The 14,235-nt window shown below is 40.3% G+C and overlaps 2 protein-coding genes across 7 annotated transcripts in view; both read left to right on the top strand.

Moving 5' to 3' along the window:
• The window catches only part of TAF1 (TATA-box binding protein associated factor 1), a 76,249-nt gene that overhangs the window by 38,492 nt on the left and 23,522 nt on the right, over positions 1–14,235 (top strand). The gene's annotated exons all lie outside the window — the stretch shown is intronic.
• LOC138377962 (tubulin alpha-1C chain-like) lies at positions 4,770–5,797 on the top strand. Its single transcript, XM_069463147.1, has one exon. The coding sequence runs from the start codon at positions 4,845–4,847 to the stop codon at positions 5,733–5,735; it is 891 nt and encodes a 296-aa protein (XP_069319248.1). The 5' UTR covers positions 4,770–4,844; the 3' UTR covers positions 5,736–5,797.

The raw sequence follows: 14,235 nt of genomic DNA, 5'->3' as shown, positions 1-14,235 counted from the left end.
CACTATCCTCAAATAATTCACAATCCAGTTGATGGAGAGAGTTAAAATGCAGCTTGACAAGGGCTATAATAGAAGGATGTATGAAGTATACCAAAGGAGTATCTTAACCTGAGGGTTAGGGAAAGCTTCATAAACAAGCTAATACAGCTCAGTTTTGAATGATTCATTTGTTAAGCAAACATTGATTGAATACCTTGTATGTACTGGCACTTATAGATGCTACAAATATAAAATACAATTAAATATGATCCCTGCCCCCAAACTGGTTACAGTTTAGTTGGAGAAACAGAAAAGAAAAATTGCAGTACTTATTTCTTTTCTTTTTTTTTTTTTTAATTCCTTTCACCAAGAAATGCAGTACCTAAATATTGTGCTAGAAGCATGCACAGAGTGCCACAGAACAGGGTATCTAATTTTTTTTTTTTTTTTTTTTTTTGAGACAGAGTCTCACTCTATTGCCCAGGCTAGAGTGAGTGCCGTGGCGTCAGCCTAGCTCACAGCAACCTCAAACTCCTGAGCTCAAGCGATCCTCCTGTCTCAGCCTCCGGAGTAGCTGGGACTACAGGCATGCACCACAACGCCCGGCTAATTTTTTCTATATATATATATATTTTAGCTGTCCATATAATTTCTTTCTATTTTTAGTAGAGATGGGGTCTCGCTCTTGCTCAGGCTGGTCTCGAACTCCTGATCTCAAACGATCCGCCCACCTCGGCCTCCCAGAGTGCTAGGATTACAGGCGTGAGCCACCGCGCCCGGCCAGAACAGGGTATCTAAATCAGAGTGGTATTAAAGGAATCTTTCTAGAAGAGGATTTTCTTAAGCTGAGTTCTGAAGGATCAGTGACGTTTGCTAGGCAAAGAACGTGGAGGAGAAAGTCTTATAGATAAAGAGAAAAACAATATATAAAGGCACAGAGGCCTGAAATTGCATGATAGGTTTAAGAAATAAGACATTGGGGCTGGACCTGGTGGTGTGTGCCTGTAGTCCCAGGTACACAGAAGGCTGAGACGGGAGGATCGCTTGAACCCAGGAGTTCAAGACCTGCCTGGGCACACACGGTGAGACCCCGTCTGTATAACAACAACAATTAAAAAAAAAAAAAAAAGATGTTGGGATTGCAGTTCAGTGTACATGTTAGTGAATGACTAACCAGTTCTGTGTTTAGAGAAGTAGACAGGAGACAATCAGAGAGAGCCTTGTGTACCATACTTGAGAGGTTTTACTTTATCCTAAGTGGGAAAACATTGAATGAATGGAGCAGAGAAACAATGATTCCATATAACTCCTTACGCAAATAGAAGAGGGAGCTAAGGGAATTTGAGAGAATTACCTAGCATACTGAGGTCTTAACTAAGAATCCGCATGATTGTATGACTTTTTTCTTGTAATATTTAGCAGCCCAAGTAGTATGGCTATAAATTTGTCAGATAGAAGGGATAAAGAATCAGAGAGAGCAGGTGAAGGAGGGGACAACCAGAAAGACAGATGAGGAAATGGGCATTCTGGGCAGAGAACGGAATGTTCAATATCATGGAGGAATGAAAGAACAGGGCAAGTTTAGGGAACTGTACATGACTAGAATATATATCATTAAGGAGATGAACTGCCTTCTTTGTTCCTTTTGGGTCCGGTTGTTCTCTTATTACTCCCTTGTATTCTTTTTATACTCATTGGAAATTACAGAGTGGAAATGCCCCTTGTTAGGTCAATTATCTTTCTATTATTGTTTCCTGAAAACACCTAAAGTTAATCATCCATAATTCTGGTAATGGATGTGGGCTCACAGACATCTAAAAAAGACTATATATAGTAAGTGATAAGCAAGCAAGAGTGTTACAAGAAGGCTGCTTGTCTTGATGATGGCTGACTTAAGACATAGGGCAGACTTAGGAGGAGCTTATGTGAAGCAATAAGAAAAACCCAGAAGGCGATGATAGAAAAACAAGCAGAGGGCAGATGGACAAATCACAGAAGACAAAAATTAAATAGTTAACAAACATGAATAAATATGTGATTGCACCAGTAATCAAAGAAATGCAAACTGAAAGAAATGCCTTTTTTTTAACCTTAAGCTCAGTTTTTTCTTCTTTTATTTTATTTTATTTTACTTTTGAGGCAGGGTCTTGCTCTGTCCTCCTAGGCTGGAGTGCAGTGGTATGATCATAGCTCACTGGAGCCTCGAACTCCTGGGCTCAGGTGATCCCCTCACCTCAGCCTTTTGAGTAGCTAGGACTATAGGCGTGTGCCACTACACTCAGCTAATTTTTTTTGATTTATTTATTTTGTAGAGATGGGGTCTCACCATGTTGCCCAGGTTGGTCTTAAACTCCTGGCCTCAAACGATCCTCTTGCCTCAGCCTCCCAAAGTGCTGGGATTATAGGCATGAGCCACCATACCCACCCACGTTCTTTTTTTTTAATGGAAGTACTCAATGCTAGTGAGGCAGGTACTCTCACATATTGCCGTTGATAATAGAAAATTGTGAGACATTTCTGAAAAGCTACTTGGCAACATTGAGAGACTTAAAAATAGTTAAGTGACTATTTTATAGTTAAGTGGATTTGGATTTGAGTATTGGCCCCACCACTTAATAATAGCATTATGACTTTGGGAAAGTAACTTAGCCTCTGCTTTCCCGTCTGTAACATGGGAATAATAATAGTATTTCCCCTCAGAGCGTTATTGTGAGGATGAAATAAAATAATGCATGTTAAGTGTTTAGCACATGGTAAGATTATAATCTGTCCTAATCAAAGATGTAGACAAAGGTGTTCATGATGTTATTTATATTAACGAGAAATAAACCTGAATGGTTAATGTAAAGGGAATGGTTAGTTATAGTGTCACCTATATGGTAGATTATTAGGTAAAGATAAAAACTCTTTGGGAAAACTAATTATCAAAAAACGCTCACAATGTTAAGTGAGAAAAGCAGAACGCAAAACTGTTCATTTCATCTCAGTAACGTTTTTGGAAAAGATGTATATACATAGAAAAAACAGCTGGAAGAAAATGCACTACAGTGATAATAGGGGTTATCTATGAGATATGGGGTTAGGCTTGTCTTCATTTTCATCTTTTGTGTGTTTTTCAAGTTTTTTACTGGTGTAAGAGGCAGAGAACTTTTCTAGAGGAAGTGACTTTTGGGCTGAATTTTGAAGGATGATGTTTATAATAGCAATTACTGAACACCTGTGCCAAGCAGATAGTCAAGTAGAAAAAGGTAGAGAAGAAGTTTCAGGCAGCAGCACAAAAGCAAAAATAGATGAAAGTGCCTTAGATGGGGAAGTGCAAATAGTTAAGTTTGGCTAGAATGCAGACTGAGAACTAGGTTTGGTAGTAAGAGATGAAGTTTTTGTTTTGTTTTGTTTTGTTTTGTTTGTTTGAGTTCCATTGTTTTATATTTTATTTTATTTTATTTTATTTGAGACAGAGTCTCATTCTATTGCCCAGGCTAGAGTACTGTGGCATCAGCCTAGCTCACAGCACCCTGAAACTCCTGGCTCAAGTGATCCTTCTGCCTCCGCCTCCCGAGTAGCTTGGGACTACAGACATGCGTCACCATGCCCTGCTAATTTTTTTTTTTTTTTGTATATATTTTAGTTGTCCAGATAATTTCTTTCTATTTTTAGTAGAGACAAGGTCTCACTCTTGCTCAGGCTGGTCTTGAACTCCTGAGCTCAAATGATCTACCCGCCTCGGCCTCGCAGAGTGCTAGGATTACAGGCGGGAGCCACCACGCCTGGGCCAGTATTTTAATTTTCTTAAGTGAGCACATAATACTTGTAATTAACAAAAGAAAGACATTTCCATTTTTAGAAGGATGGATAAGTCAAATGATATCCAAAATTCTGACTTGGGCAACTAGTGGTGCCATTGACTAATACAGGAAATATAGGAGGAGGAGTTTTAGAGAAAAGATGGTAGAGTTCAACTTGGGATATGTCGTATTCAAGTAAGACAACCCCAAGACTTTGAGTAGGTAGTTAGCTGTATACAGGTCCAAAGCTGAGAAGAGAATCTGTAAATACAGATTTCTCTTCAAATCATCGGTATATAAAAATATAAGTAGATAAGCTCAAATAGGGAATAGGGTACATTCCTTGAACCCTCTGATGTATGTAAAATATGGTTGTATATTTTTCGGGGTAGAAAGATCATAGCTGTTATTATCAAAGTTGGGCAAGGCAAATGTATTACATGTAACCAAAATGTTTGTACCCTCATAATACCCTGAATTAAAAAAAAGTGTGTGACCCAAAAACTTGAGAATCGCTGTTTAAGAAGGGATGTAGGATGAGAATAGACCTTACGAATTCCAACATTTAAGATATCAGGTGAATACTGAGGAGTGGCCAGAATGAAAGAAGGAAAATCAGGAAAGAGTAATGTACTGGAAACCAAGAGAAAAGAATTTCAGGCCAGGCGTGGTGGCACACGCCTGTAATCCTAGCACTCTGGGAGGCCAAGGCAGGAGGATCGCTCAAGGTCAGGAGTTTGAGACCAGCCTGAGCAAAAGCGAGACCCCGTTTCTACTAAAAATAGAAAGAAATCAGCTTGACAACTAAAAATATATAGAAAATATTAGCTGGGGATGGTGGTGCATGCCTGTAGTCCCAGCTACTCGGGAGGCTGAAGCAGGAGGATCGCTTAAGCCCAGGAGTTTGAGGTTGCTGTGAGCTAGGCTGATGCCATGGCACTCACTCCAGCCTGGGCAACAAAGCGAGACACTGTCTCAAAAAAAAAAAAAAAAAGAATTTCAAAGAGGGAAAATGGCCAAGTCAGGTGCAATGGAGAAGACCAAAGAGGGGGAACTGGTTCTGGGTTCACCTCTCTGCTGATGGAGCACCTCTCTGTCAATTACGGCAAGAAGTTCAAGCTGGAATTCTCCATTTACCCAGCCCCCCAGGTTTCCACAGCTGTAGTTGAGCCCTACAACTCCATCCTCACCACCCACACCACCCTGGAGCACTCTGATTGTGCCTTCATGGTAGACAATGAGGCCATCTATGACATCTGTCGTAGAAACCTCGATATTGAGCGCCCAACCTACACTAACCTGAACCGCCTTATTAGCCAGATTGTGTCCTCCATCACCGCTTCCCTCAGATTTGATGGAGCCCTGAATGTTGATGTGACAGAATTCCAGACCAACCTGGTGCCCTATCCCCGCATCCACTTCCCTCTGGCCACATACGCCCCTGTGATCTCTGCTGAGAAAGCCTACCATGAACAGCTTACTGTAGCAGAGATCACCAATGCTTGCTTTGAGCCAGCCAACCAGATGGTGAAATGTGACCCTTGCCATGGTAAATACATGGCTTGCTGCCTGTTGTACTGTGGTGATGTGGTTCCCAAAGATGTCAATGCTGCCATTGCCACCATCAAGACCAAGCGTACCATCCAGTTTGTGGATTGGTGTCCCACTGGCTTCAAGGTTGGCATCAATCACCAGCCTCCCACTGTGGTGCCTGGTGGCGACCTGGCCAAGGTACAGAGAGCTGTGTGCATGCTGAGCAACACCACAGCCGTTGCTGAGGCCTGGGCTCGCCTGGACCACAAATTTGACCTGATGTATGCCAAGCATGCCTTTGTTCACTGGTATGTGGGTGAGGGGATGGAGGAAGGAGAGTTTTCTGAGGCCCGTGAGGACATGGCTGCCCTTGAGAAGGATTATGAGGAGGTTGGAGCAGATAGTGCTGAGGGAGAAGATGAGGGTGAAGAGTATTAACTTCTCTGCTATAATTTTACACTCCGTTGTCTTGGGACTGTCTTATTTCTGTTCTGTGAAAACTCCGTTGTGGAGTTTTCTCCACAATAGAAGAACTATTTTAGTGAAGTGGTAGAATCAAAAGCCAAATTGCAGGGTATATGAATGAATGGAAAGTAAAAAAATAGTAGAATTTGCCTGTGGAGGTAAGAAGGAAGATGGTAGTCAATATGTTGAGGGGATGAAGGTGCTTGGACAGAGGGAACCTTTATATAGGTGACAGAAGAAAATTAAGGATATGAGGTCCCTATAGGAGTGGAGAGATAGCTAGTGAGAAAGTGTGTACCTAGAGATTTTTTTTTTTTTTTTGAGACAGAGTCTCACTCTGTTGCCTGGGCTAGAGTGTGTGGTGTCAGCCTAGCTCACAGCAACCTCAAACTCCTGGGCTGAAGTAATCCTTCTGCCTCAGCCTCCCGAGTAGCTGGGACTACATGTATGCGCCACCATACCCGGCTACATTTTTCTATATATTTTTAGTTGTCCAGATAATTTCTTTCTATTTTTAGTAGAGACAGAGTCTCGCTCTTGTTCAGGCTGGTCTCGGAACTCCTGAGCTCAAGCGATCCTCCCGCCTCGGCTTCCCAGAGTGCTAGGATTATAGGCGTGAGCCACCGCGCCCGGCCCTACCTAGAAATATTGAGAAAGTGTCTGCCTAGTAGCCTCTTATTTTCCCTGTAAAGTGGGAGAAGGAATTTGAATAGAAATGTAGATAAGGGTTTGAATTATCTATTGGAGGAGATTGGAAAAGAAGCTGATTAGTGATATTTCAGAAGTCTATTGAGCAGCTTTTGAGGGTCCAGCTTAAGTTGGAGACCATTAATTTTTATGATAGCATCACTTGGCACAGTTGTGTGATTTTCTTTGTCAGTGCTCATCAAACCAAGTTAGGAAACTGAGAAGGCAGATTATAAAATTGATTAAGGATTGGAATTTTGTTTTGTGGGTGTGTTGGAAAGATCGGGAATTGAAGGTATTAGTAAAAAAAAAAAAATTGTTGAAGTTTAGGCATCTCATATTTTGTTACCAGAGGACCCTTTATGACAGGATTATGACTATATAGTCTCCAGTCTTGGGGAATATCTCAAAGCAGCTCATAAAAGTTTGAAATTTCTTTGGCAGTTTGTGTTTTATCTTAAAAATTTATGCAAATTTTACATTAGGCTTATTTGCTTGTACTTTAACATATTTTAAATTTCTTACCAAATTACTTTACATCTCTCCTCCAATCTTCAAGTAAAATTACTGACTTAAGAAGCTATACCACAATGATCGTGTAGCTTACTTTGGCATATTGTTATATATTACCTTGGTTTTTAATGCATGTGGCTGATTAGGGAAGAAACTAAGGCCAGAAGAGCCTTCATAGGTTGGGAGATAGGAGTTAATGGGCCTGGCGGATTTCTTGAGGTCACAGAAAGAGAATGAAAAACCTTGACAGATAGGAGGCTATAATAAGAAAGTAGGATATTGGCTTTGAAACTTTCAGAGGTAAGGCAGTTTTTCATTAAAGACAACATTCTAAATATAGGCATGGGTATGTTTGGCCTGGAGTGAGGGTACAAACCATTGGTATGAAGATTGGCAAGGATTTTGGATGGGCGGTAGATATGAACATTAGAATAACCCACTGTGATAGGAGGGATTTGGAGCGGAAAGGAAGAATGTACCAGGTGTGTAAGTCTTGTGAATGAGAGTCTGTCAATGGTGACTAAAGATGAATAATACAGATTTCAAACTCAAGTGGCCTGTAAGAGCCAGGCAAGTTATATAAATTAGTAAGGTAGGCTAGATGGGGATTGTGGTAAACTAGAAGAGTACATATTACATCTACAGAGGCATGTCCTTTAGCTCTATGAGCCAAATCAAAACATCTGACTGCAAACCAAATCTGGCTCCAAGTTTTCAACCTTGGCATAATAGAAAACAGGCCTTAGTGTACGAGAGATTTTTTTTTTCCCCAAGGAAAAGTAAATAATGATTTGGTAGAAGCAGTGGGCAGCCTAGAAGACCAACTTTCCACCCTCTTAACCAGTGGATGAGAGAATAGGAAACTTCTGAATAGAGCTCTAAGGGATAGAAAGACATTTGTGGAGTTAAAGGCACATATGAAATGTTTCCTACTATCACATACTATACATGAAATAATACTTTTGTTTAAAATTTTGTCAGGCCGGATATGGTGGCTTGTGCCTATAATCATAGCTATTCGAGAGGTTGAGGCAGGAGCATAGCTTGAGGCCAGGAGTTTGAGACCAGCCTGGACAACATGGTGAGACCCCAATCTCTTTTTTTTTTTTTTTTTTTTTTTTTTTTTGAGACAGAGTCTCACTCTTGCCCAGGCTAGAGTGCCTTGGCGTCAGCCTAGCTCACAGTAACCTCAAACTCCTGGGCCCAAGCAATCCTACTGCCTCAGCCTCTCAAGTAGTTGGGACTACAGACATGTGCCACCATGCCCGGCTAATTTTATACATATATATTTTTTTAGTTGTCCATAAAATTTCTTTCTATTTTTAGTAGAGACAGGGTCTTGCTCTTGCTCAGGCTGGTCTCAAACTCCTGAGCTCAAACGATCCACCTGCCTCGGCCTCCCAGAGTGCTAGGATTACAGACGTGAGCCACTGTGCCCGGCGGAGACCCCATCTCTTTAAAAAAATGGAAAAAATTAGCTGGGCACAGTTAATTTTGCACCTGTAATCCCAGCTACTCAGGAGGCTGAGGTGGGAAGATTGCTTAAACCCAGGAGTTCCAGGCTGCAGTGAACTATGATTGTGCCACTGCACTCCAGCCTGGATAACAGAGCAAGAAAGAACCCAATCTCTTATAAATAAATTAAGTAAGTAAAAGAAGACATTGGTTCTACCAAATACGATCCTGCCTCTGTTTTTAATTGTATAATTCCACATGGACTTTATTCTCTACTTTAAAATTTTTATTTTATAAAATTTTATTTACCAAAATTAGTAGAATGTTATCTCTAGTTAACATTATTTTGACTTTTTCTATTTAGATCCTTCACACATAATATCACACTGCATATGAGCATATTTCCATAGCATTTTAAATTGACTTAATTGATTTACCCTTTATGAATCACATATTTGGCCCACGGTGCGGCAGTGGCTGCAGCCCTAAGGTTAGGGTCATTAAGCGAAAACCAGAAGATAAGTAGCACTCCATATAAAACTGCAGCTGGACATATGCAGTATGTATGAGAGTACTTAGATTTAAATGGTGACGATGAATTGCACACTAATTATAGAATTTAAGCTCTGTGCCTTCTAGCTACCACATAGGTTCTAGATCAATCTCAGAACCTCTATTCATGTTCTTTTATTTTTCCACGTTGCTTTGTTTTCACCCTGTGTTCATGTTCATGTAGCATTTGAAAAAAACAATAATCAGGGAAACCCCAACACTTTAAGTGGCTGGAGTTATTTGCAGTAGTCCCAAAAGGAACACAACATTCCATGTCAGTTAAAGGAGAGAGCCTGGCCAGGTATGGTGGCTTACGCCTATAATCCTAGCACTTTGGGAGGCCAAGGTGGAAGGATTGCTTGAGGCCAGAAGTTGGAAACCAGCCTAAACAACATAGTGAGACCCCGTTGCTATTAAAAAAAAAAAAAAAAAAAAAAACAGGAAAAATTAGCCCGGCATGGTGGTTCACACATTTAGTCCCAGCTACTTGAGAGGCTGAGGCAGGAGGATCACTTGAACCCAGGAGTTTGAGGTTGTAGTGAGCTATGATGATGCCAGTGTATTCTAGCCCAGCAACAGAACGAGACCCTGTCCCCCAGCCACCAAAAAAGGAGAGAGTCATGTAGATAAATCTCTTCTGAAAAATACAGCCTAGAATTTTTGCCAGTCTTCACAAAGTTGGCAGAGGCCTTACTGTTTAATGTTTGGTTAAATTTGAAATTAGCTGCATAGTCTCTGGTCATACCATCCTGAACGTGCCCGATCTCATCTGCAATGCACTGCATGGTGTGTACCAATAGGTGATGCTGAGTTAGTCATGATGAGATTCCTTTTCCCAAAGATTGCTTAGCAAATTTCTCCTCCAGTCCTCTTTAAACCAAAAATCAACTGTGATAAGAAGCTATCTTCAGGATGGACCTAGGATACGTAGAATATGTTTGATAAAACCTGAGCCTGAAATTTGAGAATGCTCAGTGGGACCCCACAACCTAGATATTAAAACATTTACAAAGGAAAACTGAGAAGTTTTTTGCCCCCACTTCTGTTTAACTCCAAACCTTGTGTGAGCTCTGATAGTTGTTCAGCTTATAGGGCCTTTTGCCTGGCATTACAGAGTCTCATCATACGTATGTGCAGCTTAGTATCCAGCCAAAGACTAAAGGGAGCCTCTGCAGATCTTAAATTATTTTTCTGTGGTGCTTCTTCCTCTCCAGTTCTGCCCTGCATTTCCAGCTGTCTTAGCTTCCTGAGACTCCAATATCTGTCTCCATAGCTCAGTGAGATTGCTTTGCTTGTCTTGGCTCCAGCAGAAACCTTTAGCAGAAAGCCAGGAACAATTGTAGGGCTGACTTCCTTTATTTTCCTTCTCTAAAGGATCATACAGTACTACACGTATTGTTGGTCAGTGTCTGAAAACAGTTGTTTCGTTTGTTTTTTTTCTCATTTTCTGGTTACACTAGGACTAATCCAATAGCATTTACTCCATCATGCCCAGACAGTCTTTTAAGTTTATTTATGGTGTCTTCCAACATACAGGAACTTTATTTTTATATAGTATAAAAATAGGCGGGGTGTGGTGGCCCACGCCTATAATCCCAAGGATCACTTGAGGCCAAGAGTTCAAGACCAGCCTGAACAACAGGCTGGTCTTGCTAGACCATGCCTCTACAAAAACTAGGGAAGTTAGCCAGGCTTGGTGGCACATGCCCATAGGCCCATCTATTTGGGAGACTGAAGCAGGAGGATTACTTGAGCCCAGGAGTTGGTTACAGTGAGCTATGATTGTACCACTGCACTCCAGCCTGAGCAACAGAATGAGACCCTGTCTCAAAATAATACTAGTTTTTATACTATAGTGTATTTGTATTTATTAGTCTTTTCCTTTATGATTCTTGTCTTTGGTATAATTGTTTAAAAGATCTTCCCTCCCCCAAGATAGCCAGCTATATGTTTTTTGGTATGTATAATATTTTAAATATTTAAATGTTTATCTAATTTTTAGAATAGAATCTGAAGTATAAACTTATCTAACTTATTTTCTTTCCCATATGATTAGCCAAAGTATCCAAGTCCTATTTATGAAATAGTTTTTTTCTACTAATTGAAATGGTACGTTTATAATATGCTAAATTGTTACATATTCTTCATCCTATTTGGGGACTATTCCGCTTCGTTGCTCTATTTGTCTAATCTGGTATTATTATTACCAGATAATTATAATTGTTTTTATCACTAAGGCTTTATTTATTATTTATTTATTTTGAGACAGAGTCTTGCTCTGTTGCCCGGGCTAAAGTGCCATGGCATCACCCTAGCTTACAGCAACCTCAAACTCCTGGGCTCAAGCAATCCTTCTGCCTCAGCCTCCCAAGTAGCTAGAACTACAGGCATGCACCACCATGCCCAGCTAATTTTTTCTATATATTTTTAGTTGTCCGGCTAATTTCTTTCTATTTTTTAGTAGAGACAGGGTCTCATTCTTGCTGAGGTTGGTCTCGAACTCCTGACCTCAAGCCTGACTCCTGCCACTCCATATTCAATAAATAACTGAATCCTATAGGTTCTACCTCCTCATAGCTTCTTTTTTTTTTTTTTTTTTGACAGAGTCTCACTCTGTCACCTGGGCTAGAGCGCAGTGGCATCATCACATCATGGCTCACTGTAGCCTCAAACTCCTGGGCCCAAGCGATCCTCCTGCCCCAGCGATCCTACTACCTCCTGAGTAGCTGGGAAGTGCAGGTGCGCCACCACCACCGTGGGTCTTGCTCTTGCTCAGGCTGGTCTCGAACTCCTGACCTTGAGCGATCCTCCTGCCTCGGCCTCCCAGAGTGCTAGAATTACAGGTGTGAGCCACCATGCTTGGCCATCACTGAGGCTTTATGACTTTAAATTCCTTGGCTATCTTCATCTAATTATTCTAAATAAACTCTAGGATCATTGTTGTTAGATTCTAACTTGTCCTCAAATAAACACTAATTTTTTTTCTATGTTTTGTAGAGATGGGGTCTCACTTGTTGCCCAGGCTGTGAACCCCTGGCCTCAAGTGATCCTCCCACCTGGGCCTCCCAAAGTGCTGGGATTACAGGCATGAGCCACCTCACCCAGCTGATAAACACTATGAAGAGCTTAGTTAATTTATGGATTAATTTCAAGAGAGAGTGTATACCTTTATAATCTTGCATTTTTTCATCTGGGAGCTTATATTTCTTTATTTACACCTGTTTTCTTTTACATCTCTCAATAAAGCTTTCCAGTTTTCTTTATACAGTTTCTAGGCATCCTTTGTTTAATTTATTCGTATATATTTTATAGGGGGGTTTTTTGCTATTGAATTTTTGTTTTTTGAGACAGAGTCTCGCTCTATTGCCTGGGCTAGGGTGCCATGGCATCAGATATTGAATTTTTTTGCTGTTGAGTTTATTCTTAGGTAATTTAAAACTTTTCCTGCTATTGTATATTAACTTGTTTTTTCCTAACTGGTTATTAAGTCTAAAGGTTTCAATCAGTTTGAAGAACATAAATAAACGATTCGGTATTTATAGGTTAAGTATAATGCTTAAAATATTTCCATAATACTAGTTTCTAAATCTGTGCTATGCTGCTACTACTCTGTAAGTTTGGCCACTAATAAATTATAAGGTCTTTTTTTTTCCTTCAGTGATTGGGGCCAAGATACCAGTATTCTCATGTAAAGGTTGAGTCTCTTACATCATTGAAGAAAATAAAAACTCTTCCAATCTTGCTTAGCGTCTTCCTGCCATCCTTTCTCTTCACATCCAGATCTTGTTTTCATTATGGTAAAATACACATAACATAAAAATTTGTTGTTTTAACTCTAAGTGTACCAATCAGTACACTTAAGTACATTCACAATGTTGTGCAACCATTGTGAATCCATACCATTATCCATTTCTAGAACTTTTTAATTATTCTAAACAGAAATTCTATATCCATTAAATAATGACTGCCCATTCCCTCCTTCCCCCCAGCTCCTGGTAACCTCTATTCTACTTTCTATCTCTATGAATTTGCATATTCTAGGTACCTCATATAAGTAAAATCATACAATACATACAATATTTGTCCTTCTGTGTCTGGTTTATTCCACTTACGATAATGTTTTCAAGGTTCATCCACATTGTAGCATGTATCCAAATTTAATTCTTTTTTATGACAGTCAGACTTCTTTTATGAATGTGTAACAGATTTTTATTTCTTCATCTGTTAATAATGCCTCACTTAGCTTTAATCTGGCTTCTTCCCTGCGTAGTCTGCCAAGTGAACACGATTACATAATTGCTGTATATTATGGACACTTTTCAGTCCTTCTCTTGCTTGACCTCACCCAAGTATTTGACATCACTGACCATTCCTTCCTTAAAGCTATATTGTGATTGACATTCATAACTCTCATAAAAAGGTCAAATGGGCCAGGCGTGGTGGCTCATGCCTATAACCTAGCACTCTGGGAGGCTGAGGTGGGAGGATTGCTTGAGCTTAGGAGTTAGAGACCAACCTGAGCAAGAGTGAGACCCCATCTCTACTAAAAACAGAAAAATTAGCCAGGCGTGGTAGCGTGTGCCTGTAGTCCCAGCTATTCCAGAGGCTGAGGCAGGAAGATCGCTTGAACCCAGGAGTTTGAGATTGCAATGAGCTACGATGTCACCACTGCACTCTACCCAGGTGACAGAGCAAGACTCTTTGTCTCCAAAAGAAAAAAAAAAGAAAAAACTAAAAAAAAGGTCAAACAATCTAGAAATATATAAAATTAAAGGTTAAAATCTATGCCTGTCCTCCCACTCCTATCTCCCATAGTTTCATTCCCCAGAGATCAGTTTGGTATATATCCTTATACAAAACATGTTTAATAAATTACATATAGTTTTTAAATTTTTTATTTCATAAAAATTGCTGTTCTCATACATAACTATTCTGTAATTTGATCTTTTTTGGTCACAAATATATCCTGATCATTTTTTTGTTAACTTTTTTTTTTTTTTTTTTTGAGGCAGAGTCCCACTCTGTCACCCTGGCCAGAGTGCCGTGGCGTCAGCCTAGCTCACAGCAACCTCCTACTCCTGGGCTCAAGCAATCCTCCTGCCTCAGCCTCCTGAGTAGCTGGGACTACAGACATGCACCACCATGCCTGGCTAATTTTTTCTATATGTATTTTTAGCTGTCCATTTAATTTCTTTCTATTTTTAGTAGAGACGGGGTCTCGCTCTTGCTCAGGCTGGTCTTGAACTCCTGAGCTCAAACAGTCCGC

This window comes from Eulemur rufifrons, chromosome 30 (assembly GCF_041146395.1).
Source record: "Eulemur rufifrons isolate Redbay chromosome 30, OSU_ERuf_1, whole genome shotgun sequence".
Taxonomy (NCBI): domain Eukaryota; kingdom Metazoa; phylum Chordata; class Mammalia; order Primates; family Lemuridae; genus Eulemur; species Eulemur rufifrons.
This window is presented reverse-complemented; position numbering and strand designations above follow the sequence as displayed.

What these genes read in the sequence shown, in the direction of transcription:
- LOC138377962 (XM_069463147.1), top strand. Translation starts at nt 4,845, where the DNA reads ATGGAGCACCTCTCTGTCAATTACGGCAAGAAGTTCAAGCTGGAATTC.